The 16,677-nt window shown below is 40.5% G+C and overlaps 1 protein-coding gene and 1 pseudogene across 1 annotated transcript in view; both read left to right on the forward strand.

Annotated features, from left to right (window-relative positions):
- Window positions 1-16,677, forward strand: part of CHD1L (chromodomain helicase DNA binding protein 1 like) — a 46,250-nt gene that overhangs the window by 24,567 nt on the left and 5,006 nt on the right. The window contains exons 13-20 of the mRNA XM_070396328.1: window positions 373-487; window positions 1,100-1,253; window positions 2,250-2,415; window positions 4,921-5,069; window positions 6,879-7,042; window positions 7,769-7,974; window positions 9,295-9,393; window positions 14,480-14,550. Of these exons, the coding sequence (XP_070252429.1) occupies window positions 373-487; window positions 1,100-1,253; window positions 2,250-2,415; window positions 4,921-5,069; window positions 6,879-7,042; window positions 7,769-7,974; window positions 9,295-9,393; window positions 14,480-14,550 (1,124 nt within the window). The remainder of the gene's footprint in view (window positions 1-372; window positions 488-1,099; window positions 1,254-2,249; window positions 2,416-4,920; window positions 5,070-6,878; window positions 7,043-7,768; window positions 7,975-9,294; window positions 9,394-14,479; window positions 14,551-16,677) is intronic.
- LOC138996043 (thymosin beta-15A pseudogene) lies at window positions 5,670-6,077 on the forward strand (annotated as a pseudogene).

Consider the following 16,677-nt stretch of genomic DNA (forward strand, 5'->3'; position numbering starts at 1 on the left):
ATTGCCCCAGATTTCAATAATTTTGTGGACAGTTTTATTCCTAATTTAGTAGAGGTAGCTCTCCTCCCCAGCCGTGAATTTGTGAAATGAAATCGGAATCTGTCCACTACTTAAGTATCCACTTCCGCTGCTTCCTCCTACTCCTCTCATTCTGTTACTTTCCGTAGTTAAATTTTCCCAGGTCAGGCGATAGGAGCTCAGGGAGCAGTTTTAACCACTGCAAGTTTCCGGAGTTAGGGATTGGGGCGAGTCTGAAGGAAGAAGCCCGATATTTTGACAATTCCGTTTATCAATCTGACCTCTGTAGCCTGTGTCTTCTCTCGTCTCTCGTCCTCATATGGTCGATCATTCTCCTCTGTGCATTGTTTTCAGGTGGAGTTGGCATGAACTTAACGGCAGCAGATACCGTTATTTTTGTTGACAGTGATTTCAATCCTCAGAATGACTTGCAAGCAGCCTCCAGGGCTCACCGAATAGGCCAGAACAAGTAAGAGGCTGAAGCAGCTGCGTGTTTCCACTTGTTGGCTACTCGGCAGTCTGGTTTGGGGAGGAAGGTGGTAATCCTGTGACAGTCCCAGGCTGGAGGCTGAGAGACGGCGAGGGGTTAGCCCGGGTTTGCTGCTGACTGGGCAGGGCACGTTCTCGCTCAAGACTTGCTTTGTTAAACAGAGCAAAATCAAATTGTGAAAGGACGAGAAGGAACCTTCAGAAGTGATTTAACTCATCCTTCCTGAGTTAGGGTCTAACTCAGTTAAAAAAATCTGTGGTGTGATGGAACTAAGCTGAAAAGATGGGTCTGACCCTTTGACCCGAAGATAATTTAGGTTTACCAGAGGTTTTCTTCTGCCACAGATAAGGAATCCCAGTTCTGACCACATCAGCATCCCTACCTTAACTCTTTTGGAAAAGTTTGGTGAGGCCCTATGTGAGGTCAGATCTCTCTTAACAGAGGCTCTGTCCACGGATAACGAGCTCCCTTTAGCTGTGCCCCGAACGTGGCATTTTGGGTTTATTTCCTTTTAGGTGCATCAACCTTGTATGCTTGCACCCACCTTTGCAGACTCCGGTAGCACACTCCTCTCCTTTGACTTCTGTACAGGTCTGTTAAGGTTATTCGGCTGATCGGCAGAGACACCGTGGAAGAGATAGTTTGTAGGAAAGCCGCCTCCAAGCTGCAGCTCACCAGCGCAATCATGGAGGGAGGGCATTTTACTCTGGGAGCCCGGAAGCCTGCAGTTGATGCTGACCTCCAGGTATAGTAGGTTGTTTTTCACTTCGGACTATGTCAGGGTTTGTAGTCCGTGCTCTCTGTGGATGAGAATGTAAGTGAAAAGAACTAGCATTGCCCTGGCTGGTAGGGCTCAGTGAGTGGGGGGTTGTCCCATGGACCAGAAGGTTGCTGGTTCGGTTCCTGGTCAGGACACGTGTCCGGTTTGTGGGCTCAGTCCCAGTAGGGGCATGCAGGAGGCAGCCTGTCGATGTTTCTCACATAGATGTTTCTCTTTCTTGCTCCCTCTCCATTGCTCTCTCTCTATAAATCAACAAAAATATTTTTTAAAAGACTAGCATTAATCACCCACTCTCCTCAACTATACATTTGGTCTCTGGCCAAACTCTTCCTCCTCTAGTACTTATTGCATGCAGACTGCTGTAGAAGCTAGAAATGAATATGATATAGAAAGGCAGCAGAATAAAGAATAATGATGTGCTTTGGATCCTTCTGACTTGGGTTCAAATCCAAGCTTTGTCACTTGTTGACTCTGTGGCTCTGAGCAGATATCTTTTTTTTTTTTTAATTTTTTTATTGCTTAAAGTATTACAAAGGGTATTACATATGTGTCCTTTTTTTTCCCCCCCCCGCCCTTGTCTGAGCAGATATCTTAACCTCTTAGCTCTAACAGGGTCTCTGACTTCTCTGTGGCTATTGAGAATGCCTATGAAAAAGACTCGGTCAGGAGGGCAATGGTAATGCAAGAAATTACTATTATTCTTCAAAAAAAGAAATTGGAGGCTCATAACTTGTTTTTATTATGAGAATTGTCAAAATCAACATTTCTGGCCATTATTTATCATACTTTCTATTTATCCATCATCCAATTGTTAAATGGCTCTGTTGGTTTCTTATCATGGGGAGAGCAGAAACTGCCCACCGTCAGGGAAGGAATATACCTGGTGTCACTTAGCAAATCCCTGATATCCCGGTGTTTGATTTCATGAGAACTGACTGGACTTTGTTTTCTCCATTCAAGTTGGGTGAGATACTCAAATTCGGGTTGGATAAACTGCTGTCCTCTGAGGGGAGCACCGTGGATGAAATAGACCTGGAGTCTATCCTGGGAGAAACAAAAGATGGCCAGTGGATCTCTGATGCCTTGCCTACCGCAGAGGAAGGAAGCAGAGAGCAAGAGGAAGGAAGTAAGTCGGGGGTGAGAGCAGCACAAAGGGCATAGCCCCCCTAAGCTAGGACATGAGATGAGTCCCCATGGAAGGTCCTCAGTACTGCTCTCTGGGACGTCTTTTTCCTACCCAGCCTGTTCTCATCTCGGGCACACTGTTTAAGACTGACTTGGTCCAGGAACTCTTTCCAGACTGACTGGGCATTATCTGGCTATTCCCTGATAGCTGAACTTTGAATCAGAGTAATGACATTGATGCTTATGTGGTATCAATCTCAAGGATCTTAGTTTGTACTTTTCCTCCCTTGGTTGCAAGCATCTTCTTCTTTATTAGTAAATCCGACTGTCCTTAGTATGGTGCTTTCCATATAGTGATTCCTTTTCTGAATAGTATGAGGGTTTGTTTTTTAAGTTACAGTTAACACTGAGTGTGCTGTGCTCAATCAAAAGTGTGCCCTCTCTCATGTGCTTTATGCACCTAATTTTCCATTTACTCTTCACAATACCCCACGAGGTGCAGGCACCACTTCATTTTAATTTTTTAACGAAGCAATACATGTAAATCATGAGATGATTTGGTCATTCTCTTAATTTTTCTGAGTTTGGTTAACATTTGTCTATTTCTATTCTGAATATTTGGATTTCTGATTTGAAGTGGTTTTTTTCCCCACATAGTAGCTTTGTGAGGGTGTTCCCTGATGTCTTATGATTGTTTACAAAGGACTTTATTTTTTTTGTACCAGTGGCAACAAGAATTCAGTGTCGACTTGGGTGAGAGGTTTGAGAGTCCTATTAGGCTTCTTAATTCAAGAGAACCTTATCCCATGGGTACAGAGGTCAGGTTCAGTGTCTTTATTGGATGGTGCCTCCTTCTTTTTGGTGGGGAGTAGGGTTGATGTGACTTCTGGTCTTGGGTTCTCTTGTCTCTGTATGACCCTGAGTTTTCATCACTTGCTTCCTTCCTACCTTTAGCCATAATGCTGCCAATGCATGTCTGCCCCTTCTAAGTTGTCCAACTGCCAAAAAACAATTACTTTTTCAGGCAGCCCAGCATGTTTGTAAGTTGAGAATTGCCTGTAATATGAAGCTACATATGTTGATCATATTTGACACTTCTCGGCTCTTTATTTTTTTTCAGCTCTTTATTTGTTTCCACATGTTGATGGAGCACCTCATTGAAAGACCACTGTTGATTTAATTAGCAAGTGCCAATTAGAATTACAGCGGGTTGTATTTGGGTATACGTGTGAAGCAATTGATCTCTTGAGAATAAAAATATTTTGCTTTCGTACTCTCTAGAGCAGGGGTCCTCACACTCTTTAAACAGGGGGCCAGTTCACTGTCCCTCAAACTGTTGGAGGGCCGGACTATAGTTTAAAAAAAAACTATGAACAAATTCCTATGCACACTGCACATATCTTATTTTGAAGTAAACAAAACAAAATGGGAACAAATACAATATTTGTATTTGCATGTGGCCCGCGGGCCATAGTTTGAGGACCCCTGCTCTAGAGAAAACATACTTATAGCTGATTTCATAATGCTGTGAAAATATGTTCTTTGGTAACATATACTATTAAATACACTTCAGTTTAGAATCATCATTTCACCTCTCTCTGGTTGCTAGTCTTGTCATGAGTTTCCTTTATCAGTGACTCATGATCTTGGCAGGTCACCCAACCTCTTTAAGCCTTTGTGCTCCCATCTGTAAAATGGTGCTGTTAATGTCTGCTTCTCTTAAACAGTTGCAGAAATCTAATGTGATAATGATGTGAAAGTGCTCTGATAGCATAACATGCTAATTCAAGATTACACTATTGCTGTTATTGTAATTGGCCTGTTATCTCTTCTCCTGTAGACACAGTAATATGCTGAAAAGAGTACACTGGCCTTAGAGTCAGAAAATTCTGCCTTTTTTATTTATTAGCAGTAAACATTGGGGAGTCCCTTAATCCCTGTCTTAGTCTGTCTCCGTTTTCCCTTTCTTAAGAGAAGGGGTTAGTTACACCATGATTGTGGTGAGGCTCATGAAAATGCTTTTTGAGATCTGGAAAGACTGCCGTAAATCTAAGGGATTATGTTTATGATTCCTCATTTTTCTCATCAGTTTGCCACTTGCTTTTTTAATATTATAGAAAAGGGGGAAAGAGTTGAGTATTAAAGATGTGTTCAGAATATGTTCTTAGTTACTAATGTTGGGAGGTTTATGCTGAGGAATAGTGTGGCGTGAATGAGTGATGAGTGATTCAAAACTCAACAGGATGGAGGTACTCACGGACCATGTAGAGATGACCAAAAGGGCTTTAGCCATGCTCTCCTTTGAAAAATAAATGTGTGAGATCTCCATTTGGATCCAAACCCGTCGGTGTCAGTGGGATCGGAAATGCAGCACCTTCATCAAAGCTAGTCTTGGCCCGTGTAGAATACAGGCTGTTCCTTGTTCACCCTGGTTATTGCTTTGAATAGAACTAATCAATTTTCTATAAACACCTAACATTTCTCTTTTTATGTTTTATATTCTTAGAAAATCATATGTACTTATTTGAAGGGAAGGACTATTCTAAGGAGCCCAGCAAAGAAGACAGAAAATCATTTGAGCAACTGGTGAATCTTCAGAAAATCCTTTTGGAGAAAACTAGTCAAGAGGGCCCGTTACTCCGAAATAAAGGCAGTGTAAGAACTATCTATAATAATAAAAGCGTGATATGCTAATTAGACCAACAGCGGACCACCTTCTGGACGTCCTTCCAGACAAAGCCCGGGCTGTGAGGGCTGAGATAGCCTCCGCAGCCCGGCCCGTGGCTGTGAGGCCGAGCCTCTTGCACGAATTTCATACATTGGGCCTCTAGTTGATTTATATAAAAGAATAAGTTCTTTCAATTTTTCATTCTAAGTGAATAAAAAATTATACTGGGTGTGATTTTTTTGGTAGTAAAAATATATTTTTATTGATTTCAGAGAGAGGAAGAGAGAGGGAGAGAGAAACATCAATGATGAGTCATCCATCAGCTGCCTCTTGCATGCCCCTACTGGGGATCGAGCCTGCAACCCGGGCAAGTGTCCTGACTGGGAATTGAACCCTAACATCCTGGTTCATGAACCCTAACAACCACTGAGTAACACCGGCTGGGCTGGATGTGATTTATTAAGAAATAAATTGTAAGCATTTGTTGAAATATAAGTATAATTACCTTGGCCAGTGTGTGGAGTGCTCTCCCCCTCGCCGTCTGCCTTTCTCCAACCTTCAAGCCTTCAGTCTTTCTTTTAGTCAAGATGAGTGATAAGCCAGACTTGTCTGAAGTGAAGTTTGACAGGTCAAAACGGAAGAAAACTAATACCAAAGAAAAAATTCTTCTCTCCCCAAAGGAAACTATCCAGCAGAGAATGAGTGTGTTCAAATATTGTAAAACAATCTTGTCTGAAGAACAAGTTTCAGCATTGCCTGAATGTCTTGGATTTGGGCTCGTTTTTGTGTTGTAGAGATTTTAGGCATCGTCTGATGTCTTCTCACTCATACTCCCTGGCTAACAGGTCAGGGGTAACCAATGTTCTCTTACATACATTTTTAAACTCCTCATTGCTGCATAAATTCCAGCTGGCAGATGGTGTTTAACCTCACATTGATGGCCTTTGTGTGTGTAGTCCTTGCACCCTCTGTAGGGTGAACCACTTGTAACCTTCTAGGATGGATGCTTCCATTGCTCTCTAATCTTTACGAAGTGACATGCTTTTGCAGCTTCTTACAGTTTATTTCTAATGTAGCAATAAAATATATACATAATCACCAAAAACAAAAAATGTAAGTGTGATTAACTGTACTGTAATATAAAAACTATGTAAAAAGTTGGCATAAAAAACATTAGGAAGGAGAATTTATTTTGCCACTTACCGCAGGTGAAAGCAGCTTGTCCACTTAAGCCACCCCTGGGATCACTGTGTTACAGCCATATACATACCCTTCTCTCGATGATCATGACCCCATGTCAGTAGGAGAGGATCGCAATCACACTATATCTCTAATGTCCATATTATTTGGCACTTCATACGTACTCTTTGAATGCTAGCTATAAATACGATAATCATGATGTTGAAATATTCTGTTTAAGAAAGAAATATAATACATTGTACGAAGATTTTCATTAAAGAAAATGGTTAGGCCTAAAATGGCATCCTGCAAGGTATGCTTTCCATTTTTAAAAAGTGATTTTTCTGAAGTGCCTCATTATTAATGAAATTAATCAAAATGAGGTATAGCTTTACCAACCATGCCAGTCCTTTGGCTGAGTTCAGAGCTCAGTGTCCTGGTCGCCATGCCTGTGAGATGTGTGATGGAAGTGTACATTGAAGTGGCACGGAGATGCAGTGTTTTGTGAAATATTAAGCATGTTGCTGCCATACAGAGTGTGTTCTAGGGAGGAATGAAACTCATGAAGGAACAGGCAGCCCGAAAACTTCTTGGTTATAGATCTTGTTCTTCCACAGGTTCTCATGCCAGGCCTTGTGGAGGGTTCTGCCAAGAGGAAGCGGGTTCTAAGTCCTGAAGAGCTGGAGGAGAGAAGGAAGAAAAGACAAGAAGCAGGGGCCAAGAGAAAGAAACTAATAGAAGAGAAGAAGAGGAGAAAGGAAGAGGTGGAACATAAGAAAAAGTATGTGGGCGTTATTTGACTGCATTATCAATAAAGCTGAGGATCACAGTTGGTAAAGGAATCACTATTGTATACTGAGTCCACAGTTGGACATCACTTTTTTAAAAAAAAGTATTGATTGATTTGAGAGAGAGGAGAGAAAGTGACATTGTTTGTTGTTCTACTTACGCATTTACTGCTTGATTCTTGTATGTGCCCTGACTAGGGATTGAACCCCCAACTTTGATGTATTGGGATGACGCTCTAATCAACTGAGCTACCCCGCTGGGGCGAGAACATCATTTAAAAATTGCAGAAAACTTTTATAAAGCTGGTAGCTCCTACTGGTAACAATATTTTTATAATGATTAAACTTTAACCCTAAACAGTTTGCTGAGGTGAAAAGTCCTGAGTGCCTAGGCAGAGAAGATAGATTCAGTTGAGGCAAGAAAATGTAAGGTTTTATTGTAGTTAACAAAAAGTAGTTTGCTCACAGTCCCTTTCAGTCATGTTCTTAAGAACAGGGACATCTGGTGGCTGCTCATAATTGAAGTATAGACAGGAAGCAGTCAAGCTAATGGGTAAGCCTTCTTGTTTATTAACAGATTGGCAAAAAGTCAAATCAGGGTGAGTTTCTAATTGCATTTCCACTTGGCACCCAATGTTTGTGAATAGCAATACAAAACGTGCTCCACGGGAAATGGTGATTTGCCTGATTAAATTCCTTTTCTCTCTGGCCTGTTGAAGGATGGCCTGGTGGGAGTCCAATAATTACCAGTCCTTCTGCCTGCCTTCCGAGGAGAGTGAACCCGAGAATCTAGAGGACGGGGAAGATGAGAGCTCAGTCCAACTGGATTATGAAGATTCAGACGCGACCTCCATCAAGTATGTTAGTGGCGATGTCACACACCCGCAGGCCGGCGCGGAGGATGCTGTGATCGTGCACTGCGTAGGTAGGAGAAGTGGTATGGGCTCAGGGTGGGGGCCTCAGTCTTTACGGTGCTAAGAACTGGGGAGGATGAAGCAGAACCCTGGCCTAGTGCAGTCTTGTGTGGTCAAAAAAGTGTGAATTTTAGAATCAAGAGACTTGGATTTGACTCTTGTCTCTCATTTACCTGGTTGAGCAACCCAACCTCTCTGGGCTTCCACTTCCTTATCCGTATAATGGGATGATACTGTCTACATTATTCTCTTCACGAGGTTTTTAAGAGAGTGAAAGGAGGCAACATGCATAAGACAAATGAATCCTTTGAGTAAAAGCAAAATTCCAAGCTTGTTTCCCCTTCACAATCTTTGCACTTTTTATTTTTTACTTCCTCTGCCTGGAACCCTCTTTCCCCAGTTAGCCACCATCAAGCATTGTTCACATGTCTGTGTGTCAGAGAGATCTCCCCGGCTTGCCTCATACAGAACAGACCCCATCCTCACGCCTCCATTTCTCTATCCCCTTTCCTACCTTATTTTATTTGATGACACATATCACCATCTGACATTATGTACTTGACTGTTTGATTGCACTAGAAAATAAGCTTCATGGGAGCAAGGTTTGTTGTCCACTGCTATAACACCGGTGCTTAGAACAATGCCTGACACGTAGTACATGCTAACAAATATTTGTAATGTGAATGAATGAATGACTCTAAATACAAGGTACTGACCAGCTATGTTTAACAGCTTGAATGAATCATTTAACCTTTCCTCTTCCTTACCTGTAAAATGGGAGTCACGTATTGTTGTAAGTATTAGTGCTACAACTCTCTTTGTTTTGTTACGTCAACTCTCCACTCTTCCTCGGTCATCTCCCAGGAATTACAGAAGTTCTACAGAGATTTTGCTCTTTCAGAACACTAATTTTTTTTATGGTTTCCTGTTATGATGGCCGGGTATATTAGAGAAAATCTAAACATATTTGAGAAATCCAACCTATGGTATTCCTAGGAGATTAGATTGATTTTTCAAAGGGAAGAAAAAACTTCCTTCTAGAACAGTGGTTCTCAACCTTCCTAATGCCGCGACCCTTTAATACAGTTCCTCATGTTGTGGTGACCCCCAACCATAAAATTATTTTCGTTGCTACTTCATAACTGTAATTTTGCTACTGTTATGAATCGTAATGTAAATATCTGATATGCAGGATGTATTTTCATTGTTCGCCACCCACAGGTTGAGAACCGGTGTTCTAGAAGTCTATTTGGTGTAACTTTGTTGTTGTTTTTTAATTGTGGACTGGACTTTGCCTCCTATAGAAGAAAATTTTCTCTTTCTTCTGTCAGATGACTCTGGCCACTGGGGCAGAGGTGGTTTATTCACAGCTCTGGAAAACCGATCCACTGAGCCAAGAAAAATATATGAGCTGGCTGGGAAAATGAAAGGTAAGAATTTTTTAATTCTGCTCAGTTCTCTAGAATGGACTTAGAATGAATAAAATGAATAATCTTAGATGGGTTAGGGATGGAATAAGAGAGGACACTTAGGGTAGGTATCATGTGGGTTTAAAAAGCAATAGATAAGGAGTCGGAAGAGCTGGTTGGAGTCTGAATTCTGTCATCAATTAGCTAGTTGTAATGTGACTTTGAGGCAGTCCCTTCCCCTCCCTGTGCCTGTTTTCTCAATTATGATTTGTGAATAATGGGACTATAATGAGGATAATGAATGTGCAACTGCTTTGATAAATGTTGATCCCTGCATGCATGTTAAAGTTTAGGATTTCATTGCTTATCCAACTCACCCCATCTTCATAAGGCAGTGGTCGGCAAAGTCATTAGTCAACAGAGCCAAATATCAACAGTACAACGATTGAAATTTCTTTTGAGAGCCAAATTTTTTAAACTTAAACTATATAGATAGGCACATTGTTATTAACTTAATTAGGGTACTCCTAAGGCTTAGGAAGAGCCACACTCAAGGGGCCAAAGAGCCGCATGTGGCTCGTGAGCCGCAGTTTGCTGACCACGGCCATAAGGGAATCTCTCATAAAAATGTGAGAGCCTATGGGAGAGAAATCAGACACACCATTAAAGTGCTAACAGAAGCTGGGTGCTGAAGGGAAGGAGGCTGTATTATAAAGAGCACGGGCAGGGGTGAAGCTGTTTGGTGCCTGAAGCTGTTTAGAAGTCTGAACAGTATTCTCCCTTGGCATAGAGAAGGGGTGAGGGCACCTCCTCTTAGGAGCAGAAATCACCAAGTGGCAAAAGGAGTAAAATTATTTCCCAAAGAACTTGAGAGGCTAAAGGACCTTATTCAATAGAGAAGGGCCCTTCACATTTCTCAGAGATTGTTTTTTTTTTTTTTAAATTCTTCTGCTCAGTTCTCCAGAATGGACTTAGAATGAATAAAATACTCTTTCTACTAAAACAAATTACTGGAAGATGGCTTTTAATATGTGTTGAAATAATTAACCCAGGTCTAGATATTGATTGGGCAGTTAGAAAAGCCCAGAGGAGGTCAGAGCTAGAGGTGCAGATGGAGGAGTATCTGTTTGGATCCTTGTTTGAAACCAAGAGGGAGATATGAGGAATCTAGGATGGAATGCATGTCCTAACAGCCTAAAATGCACTGTTCTATTTATAAGAAGTTTATGTAAACCCCATGGTAACCACAAAGCAGAAACCTAGAGCAGATAAAAAAAAAGACAAAGAAAGGGGAAAAAGAGCATACCAGCATAGAAAATAACCAATTTAGAAAGACAGGCAGAAACAAAGGGAAAAGAAGAAACAATGGAAATGCAAAACAACCAGGCAACAGTTAATAAGATGGCATTAGTAAGTTACTTTTATATATCAGTAATTACTTTATATGTAAATAGATTAGATTCATGAATTAAAAAGTACAGAATGGCTGGATGGATTAAAAAATTAAAAGAAAAGACCCAACTATATGTCTTCTACAAGAGACCCACTTGAGCCTTAAAAACACACAGACTGGAATTGAAGGGATGGAAAAAGATATTCCACCTAAGTGGAAACCAAAAGAAAGAAGAGTTTGCTATACTTATATGAGACAAAATAGCCTTTAAGCCAAAAATGGTAATAAGAGACGATGAAGGTCATTATATAATGATAAAGGGATCAATTCATCAAGAAAATAGAACAGTCGTAAATATATATGTACCCTAAGTACATATCATTGGCACACCTAAGGATATTAAACAAATAGTAACAGATATGAAGGGAGAAAGAGACAACAATTCAATAACAGTAGGAGACGTCAACATCTCAGTTTCAGTCATGGATATGCTCTCTCCAGAGAAAAAAATCAACAAGGAAATGGTGGGCTTGAACCAGACATTAGATCAAACAAACCTAACATGTATAGAATATTCCATTCAAGAGCAGCAGAATATATTTTCTTCTCAAGTGCATATGGAGCATTTTCCGGGATAGATCATACGATAGGGCACCAAACAAGTCTTAGCAAAATAAGAACATTGAAATCATACCAAGCATCTTTTCTGACTACAATGGTATAAAACTAGAAATCAACAACATGAGGAAACTGGAAAATCACATGGAAACTAAACAACACATTCCTGAACAACCAGTGGGTCAAAGAAGAAATGAAAAGGAAAGCCAAAGAATATCTCAAAAAAGTGAACACAGCATACCAAAAACGATGGGATGCTGCAAAAGCAGTTTGAGAGGGAAGTTTATAGTGATAAGTGAATATATTAAAAAACTAGAAAGATCGAAAATAACCCACCGAATGTTACACCTCAAGGACCTAGAAAAGAAAAACAAATTAAGCCCAAAGTTAGCTGAAGGGAAGGAAATAGCGGAGATTAGAATGGAAGTAAATTAGAGACCAGAGAAGAGAAAAAAATTAACAAATCTGTTTATCTTTTCAAAAAGAAATAAAATTGAGAAAACTTTAGTAAGACTAAGAAATAAAGAAGACTTACCCTAGCCAGTTTGGCTCAGTGGATAGAGTGTCGGCCTGCGGCATGAAGGGTCCCTGGTTAGGTTCTAGTCAAGGGCACATGCCCGGGTTGCAGGCTCAGTCCCCAGTAGGGGGCGTGCAGGAGGCAGCCAATCAATGATTCTTATCATTGATGTTTCTAACTCCCTCTCCCTTCCTCTCTGAAACCAATAAAAATATGTTTAAAAGAAAAAAGAAATAAAGAAGACTCAAATCAGAAATAAAAGAGGAAAAATTGTAACTGAACCTACAGAAATACATAGAATCATAAGAGACTACTCTGAACAATTATATGCCATCAAATTAGATAACCCTTAATGGATACACTTGTAGACTCTCTTCAATAAGAGGTGTTGGGAAAGCTGGATGGATACATGCAAAAGAATGAAATTAGACCACTTATACCATATAAATGAACCCCTCAAAATAGATTACTTATTTAAATGTAAGACCTGAAACCATATGACTCCTAGAAGAAAACATAAGCAGTAAACTCTTATTATTGTTGCTTTCTCAGCAAGGGAAACAAAAGAAAAAAATAAACTAAAAAGTTTTTGCATAGCGAAGGAAACCGTTAACAAAATGAAAAGAAAACCAACTGAACGGGAGAAGATATTTGCAAATGATACACCGATAAAGGATTAAAATCCAAAATATATAAAGAACTCGCATAACAACACCAAAAAACCTTCCAGATAATCCCCTTTGCACTGGTCGATGTGGCTCTGTTGGAGCATCATCCCATACACTGAAAGGTTGTGGGTTCGACTTCTAGTCATGGTGCGTTTGGTTGATGTTTCTCTCTCACGTCAGTGTTTCTGTATCCCTCTCCCTTCCTCTCTTTCTGAAATCAATAACATATCTTCGGGTGAGGATTAAAAAACAAACACCCAGATAATCCAATTAAAAAATGGGCATACAGATAACCAACATGACTAATCATCAGGGAAATGTAAATTAAAACCACAGTATCACCTCACACCTTTCAGAATAGCTCTCATCAATAAATGAACAAATAAGTGTTGGTTAGGATGTAGAGAAAATGGAACTCTCTTGCACTGTTGGTGGGATTATAAATTAGTGCAGCCATTATGGAAAACAGTATGGCAAGTCCTCCCAAAATAAAAATAGAGCCTTCATGTGATCCAGCAATTCTACTTCTGGGTATTTATCCAAAGAAAAAACACACTAATTTGAAAAGAGATATGCAACCCTATGTTTATAGCAGCATTATTGGTAATAGCCAAGATATGGAAGCAACCAAAATGTTCATCAGTAGATGAATGAAGAAAGAAGATGTGGTACATATTACTCAGCAATAAAAATGAATGAAATTTTGTCATTTGTGACGACATGGATGGACCTACTGGGTACTATGCTAAGTTAAGTAAGTCAGACAGAGAAATACCCTATGATTTAACTCATATGTGGGATCTACAAAACAACACACACCCACAAAATGAATAAACAAAAACAAAATAGAAACATCCATAGATATAGAGAAAAAGCTGATGGCTGCCAAAAGGGAAGGTGGGGTGGGAGGATGGGAAGAAAAAAATAAAAACTTAAAGTGCTTCTGACAGTCTTCTTCACTTCAACATTCTGGCCACAGAGTAGGGGAAAAACATGTAAAAATATAACCTAATGCTAACTGTGAGTTCCAGAATATGGTCAGGCCCTCTGCAGCCAAACATGAGTATTAAGTCCTTGCCCAAGAAACAGGTGACTTGTTCTGAATCTTACAAAAAATGCACCTTTTTAATTGCTTGCGGAGAATTTTAAAAGGTAACACTCATCTCCTTGATTGTATTTTCCTAGAGACAAGCAATCAAAAATTGAATTGCCAATTTGTTTAGGTGAATTATTTCAATTATGGACTTTACCTTGAGAGCTCAAACTTACCAGATGTTATTTGAATAGATTTAACAGGCATTTTTCTTTCAATTCTTATTGATTCCATTTATATTTCTGAATAAAGAAGAGTATTTTTTATACAATAAAACTTTGTACATGAGCCAGGAAAGAAATATGTTAATCTACCTTAGCTGAGTAATTTCTATTTAAAAAGTAGTATATTTTATATGTAAAGTTACTGTGCCAGGCTCTCAATTTTTTGTAAAAATTGAGCTTTTTTGGGAACTAAGCCATCTCTTTATGACAGTGGTAAACATAAATATTAGGCAAAAATGGCTTCCAAAAGGCCCGGGTGCTACTGAATGGAAAGCAGGAAGCCTCTTAGAGGACTGAGCTCTTTAAAGACACAGCAGTTCGGGCACTTACAGAGAATGTCGTCATATTCATATCTGAATCCCCAGGGTTAGCGCACAATGCCTGGAATAGCAGGGTGTTCAATAATGTCAGTAGTAAACTTTTGTAAAATAAATATAAAGTAGAAAAAAATGTTTTTGAGGGGAAAAAGGGAGTCCCTAGCCAAGACAGTGACTGGGTCCAGGAGAGTGAGAAAAGGCAAATTTGAAACCTGATTGAACTCAGTCTGCAGCGAACTTAACGTTCTTTCTGTTGCTCCTTTTTCTTTTACCGCAGACTTGAGTTTGGGAGGTGTCCTCTTATTTCCTATTGATGATAGAGAGTCAAGAAACCAAGGGCAAGATTTGGTAAGTGGAACAAACACACATCTCATATCAGAGCTAAAATATGGCTCCTGTCACCTCCCCTGGGAACCGCTCCTGCTCCCACTGGCCTCTGTCCCTGTAATTCGTTTGCCAGGGCTGCCATAAAGTCCCGCAGGCTGGGTGGCTTCAGAAACTGAAACTTATTTTCTCACAGTTCTGGAGGCCACCAGTCCAAGATTAAGGTGCTGGCAAGGCTGGTTTCCTCTGAGGCCTCTCCGCTCGGCTTGCAGGTGGTTGGCTTCATGCTACGTGAGGACATGGTCTTTCCTCTGTGCCCAAATTTCTTCTTCCTGTAAGGATGTCGGTCAGATTGGATTAGGCCCCACCCTAAAGACCTTTTCAATTTGATTGCCTTTTTAAAGGTCTTCTCTCCAGATACAGTCACATTTTGAAGTACTGAGGGTGAGGGCTTCCACATACGGATTTTGGGGGACACAATTCAGCCCTTAAGCAGGTTGAACCTCACCTTCTGCTGCACTCTGCTATTCCCCCGTGCTTCTGTTCATCACAGCTTCTGGAACACTGTCCCCCACTTCCTTCTTCTCTCCACTGATGTAGAGGACAGGCCCCTCCTAATTGCAGAGTTTAATTTTGTCTTTTTATCCTCAGTATTGCATGCAGTATGGCTTATAGGAAATGCTCAATAAACATTTACTGAATGAATACGAAAACATGACTAAAAAAACTCTGACGGTTTTGTCATTTGTTACATGACAAGTTCTATAAAAAAGACCTAGTTTCTAGCCAGCCATAAGCCAAGAAGAACCAATCCACATTTCCTCTGCCTGCATTAAAACTCTTCTTTTGTATCTTAAGTGTCTCCCACTTGCCTGTCATTTGGAATTATTGTAAAATGTTTCATTTACCACTAACTTAGCTTTCTCCAGGGCCTGAATTCATTCAAATTTTGGGCCAAACTTCACTGACTTAGCCCTGACTGGTGTGGCTCAGTTGGTAGGACTTGTCCCAAGAGGTCATGGGTTCAATCCCCAGTTGGGGCACATGTGGGAGGCAACCAATCGATTTTTTTTTTCTCTCACATCAATGTTTCTCTCTCTCCCTTCTCTCTCTCTAAAATTCAATGAACATGTCCTTGGGTGAGGATTAAAAAAACAAAAAAACGAAAACTTCACTGACTTAAACAAGACATTTAGAAACTAGGCTGAGAGGACCTTTTCTTGAGGTTAATCGCCTGTGTGCCTAACAACAAAGTGGTTTCTGCTTGTTTAGTCATTTCTAAAATGCTAAAAAATGAGAATGACACAGTGGTTGTGCATAAGAACCTCAGAAGCCAGTGACTCAGAAAAAACTGTTTACAGTGAGTACGACCAAGACTATGGTGTGACTACCGGTGTAAGTCCCAGATATTGCCTTGACACTCTCTCCAGCTCTACCCCTCTTCGATTAGGAGGGTGGAGGTAGTTGGCATTGTGAACAGAGATAGAATGACCGCTTATCCTGGTGGTTGCAGAGCTTACCTGAGCATCAGCTAGTGGGCTAGAGTACAAGAACCTCAAAAGGCCTTTCTGCTCCAAAGACTCTGAAAAATTCCTTCTTTAGCCTTGAGAGCATTTAGAAAGGCCAACATGTCTTGGACTCAGGTTTTCTTTTTCTTCTTCTAATTTTTAAATATATTTTTATTTATTTCAGAGAGGAAGGGAGAGGGAGAGACAGATAGAAACATCCATGATGGTGAGAGAGAATCATTGATTGGCTGCCTCCTGCATGTCCCACACTGGGAATCGAGCCCGCAACCCGGGCATGTGCCCTGAGTGGGAATTGAACCGTGACCATCTGGTTCATAGGTCAACGCTCAACCATTGAGCCATGCCAGCTGGGCGTCAGGTTTTAACATATCTTAAAAAGAGTAAGAAAAGCTTATATAAAGTTGCCACAAAATAAGATATAACAATTACAATGGGGTGTGAAGTCATAGATTTGGTAGTATATGGCTACTCAGGCAGAGCATTCAAAGAGGTGGAGCTATCTTGAGTGATCCATGTAGGGCTATGCCTACTGGGGGACTGCACACACCCCCTCCAACCGCAGGTCACTTAGTTGGCCGTGTAGCCATCTCATGCCGTGTCAGCTATTAATGATGGTTTCTCC

The sequence above is a fragment of the Myotis yumanensis genome, unplaced genomic scaffold, assembly GCF_028538775.1.
Source record: "Myotis yumanensis isolate MYYU_CA2020_CCGP unplaced genomic scaffold, mMyoYum1.0.hap1 SCAF_17, whole genome shotgun sequence".
Classification (NCBI taxonomy): Eukaryota; Metazoa; Chordata; class Mammalia; order Chiroptera; family Vespertilionidae; genus Myotis; species Myotis yumanensis.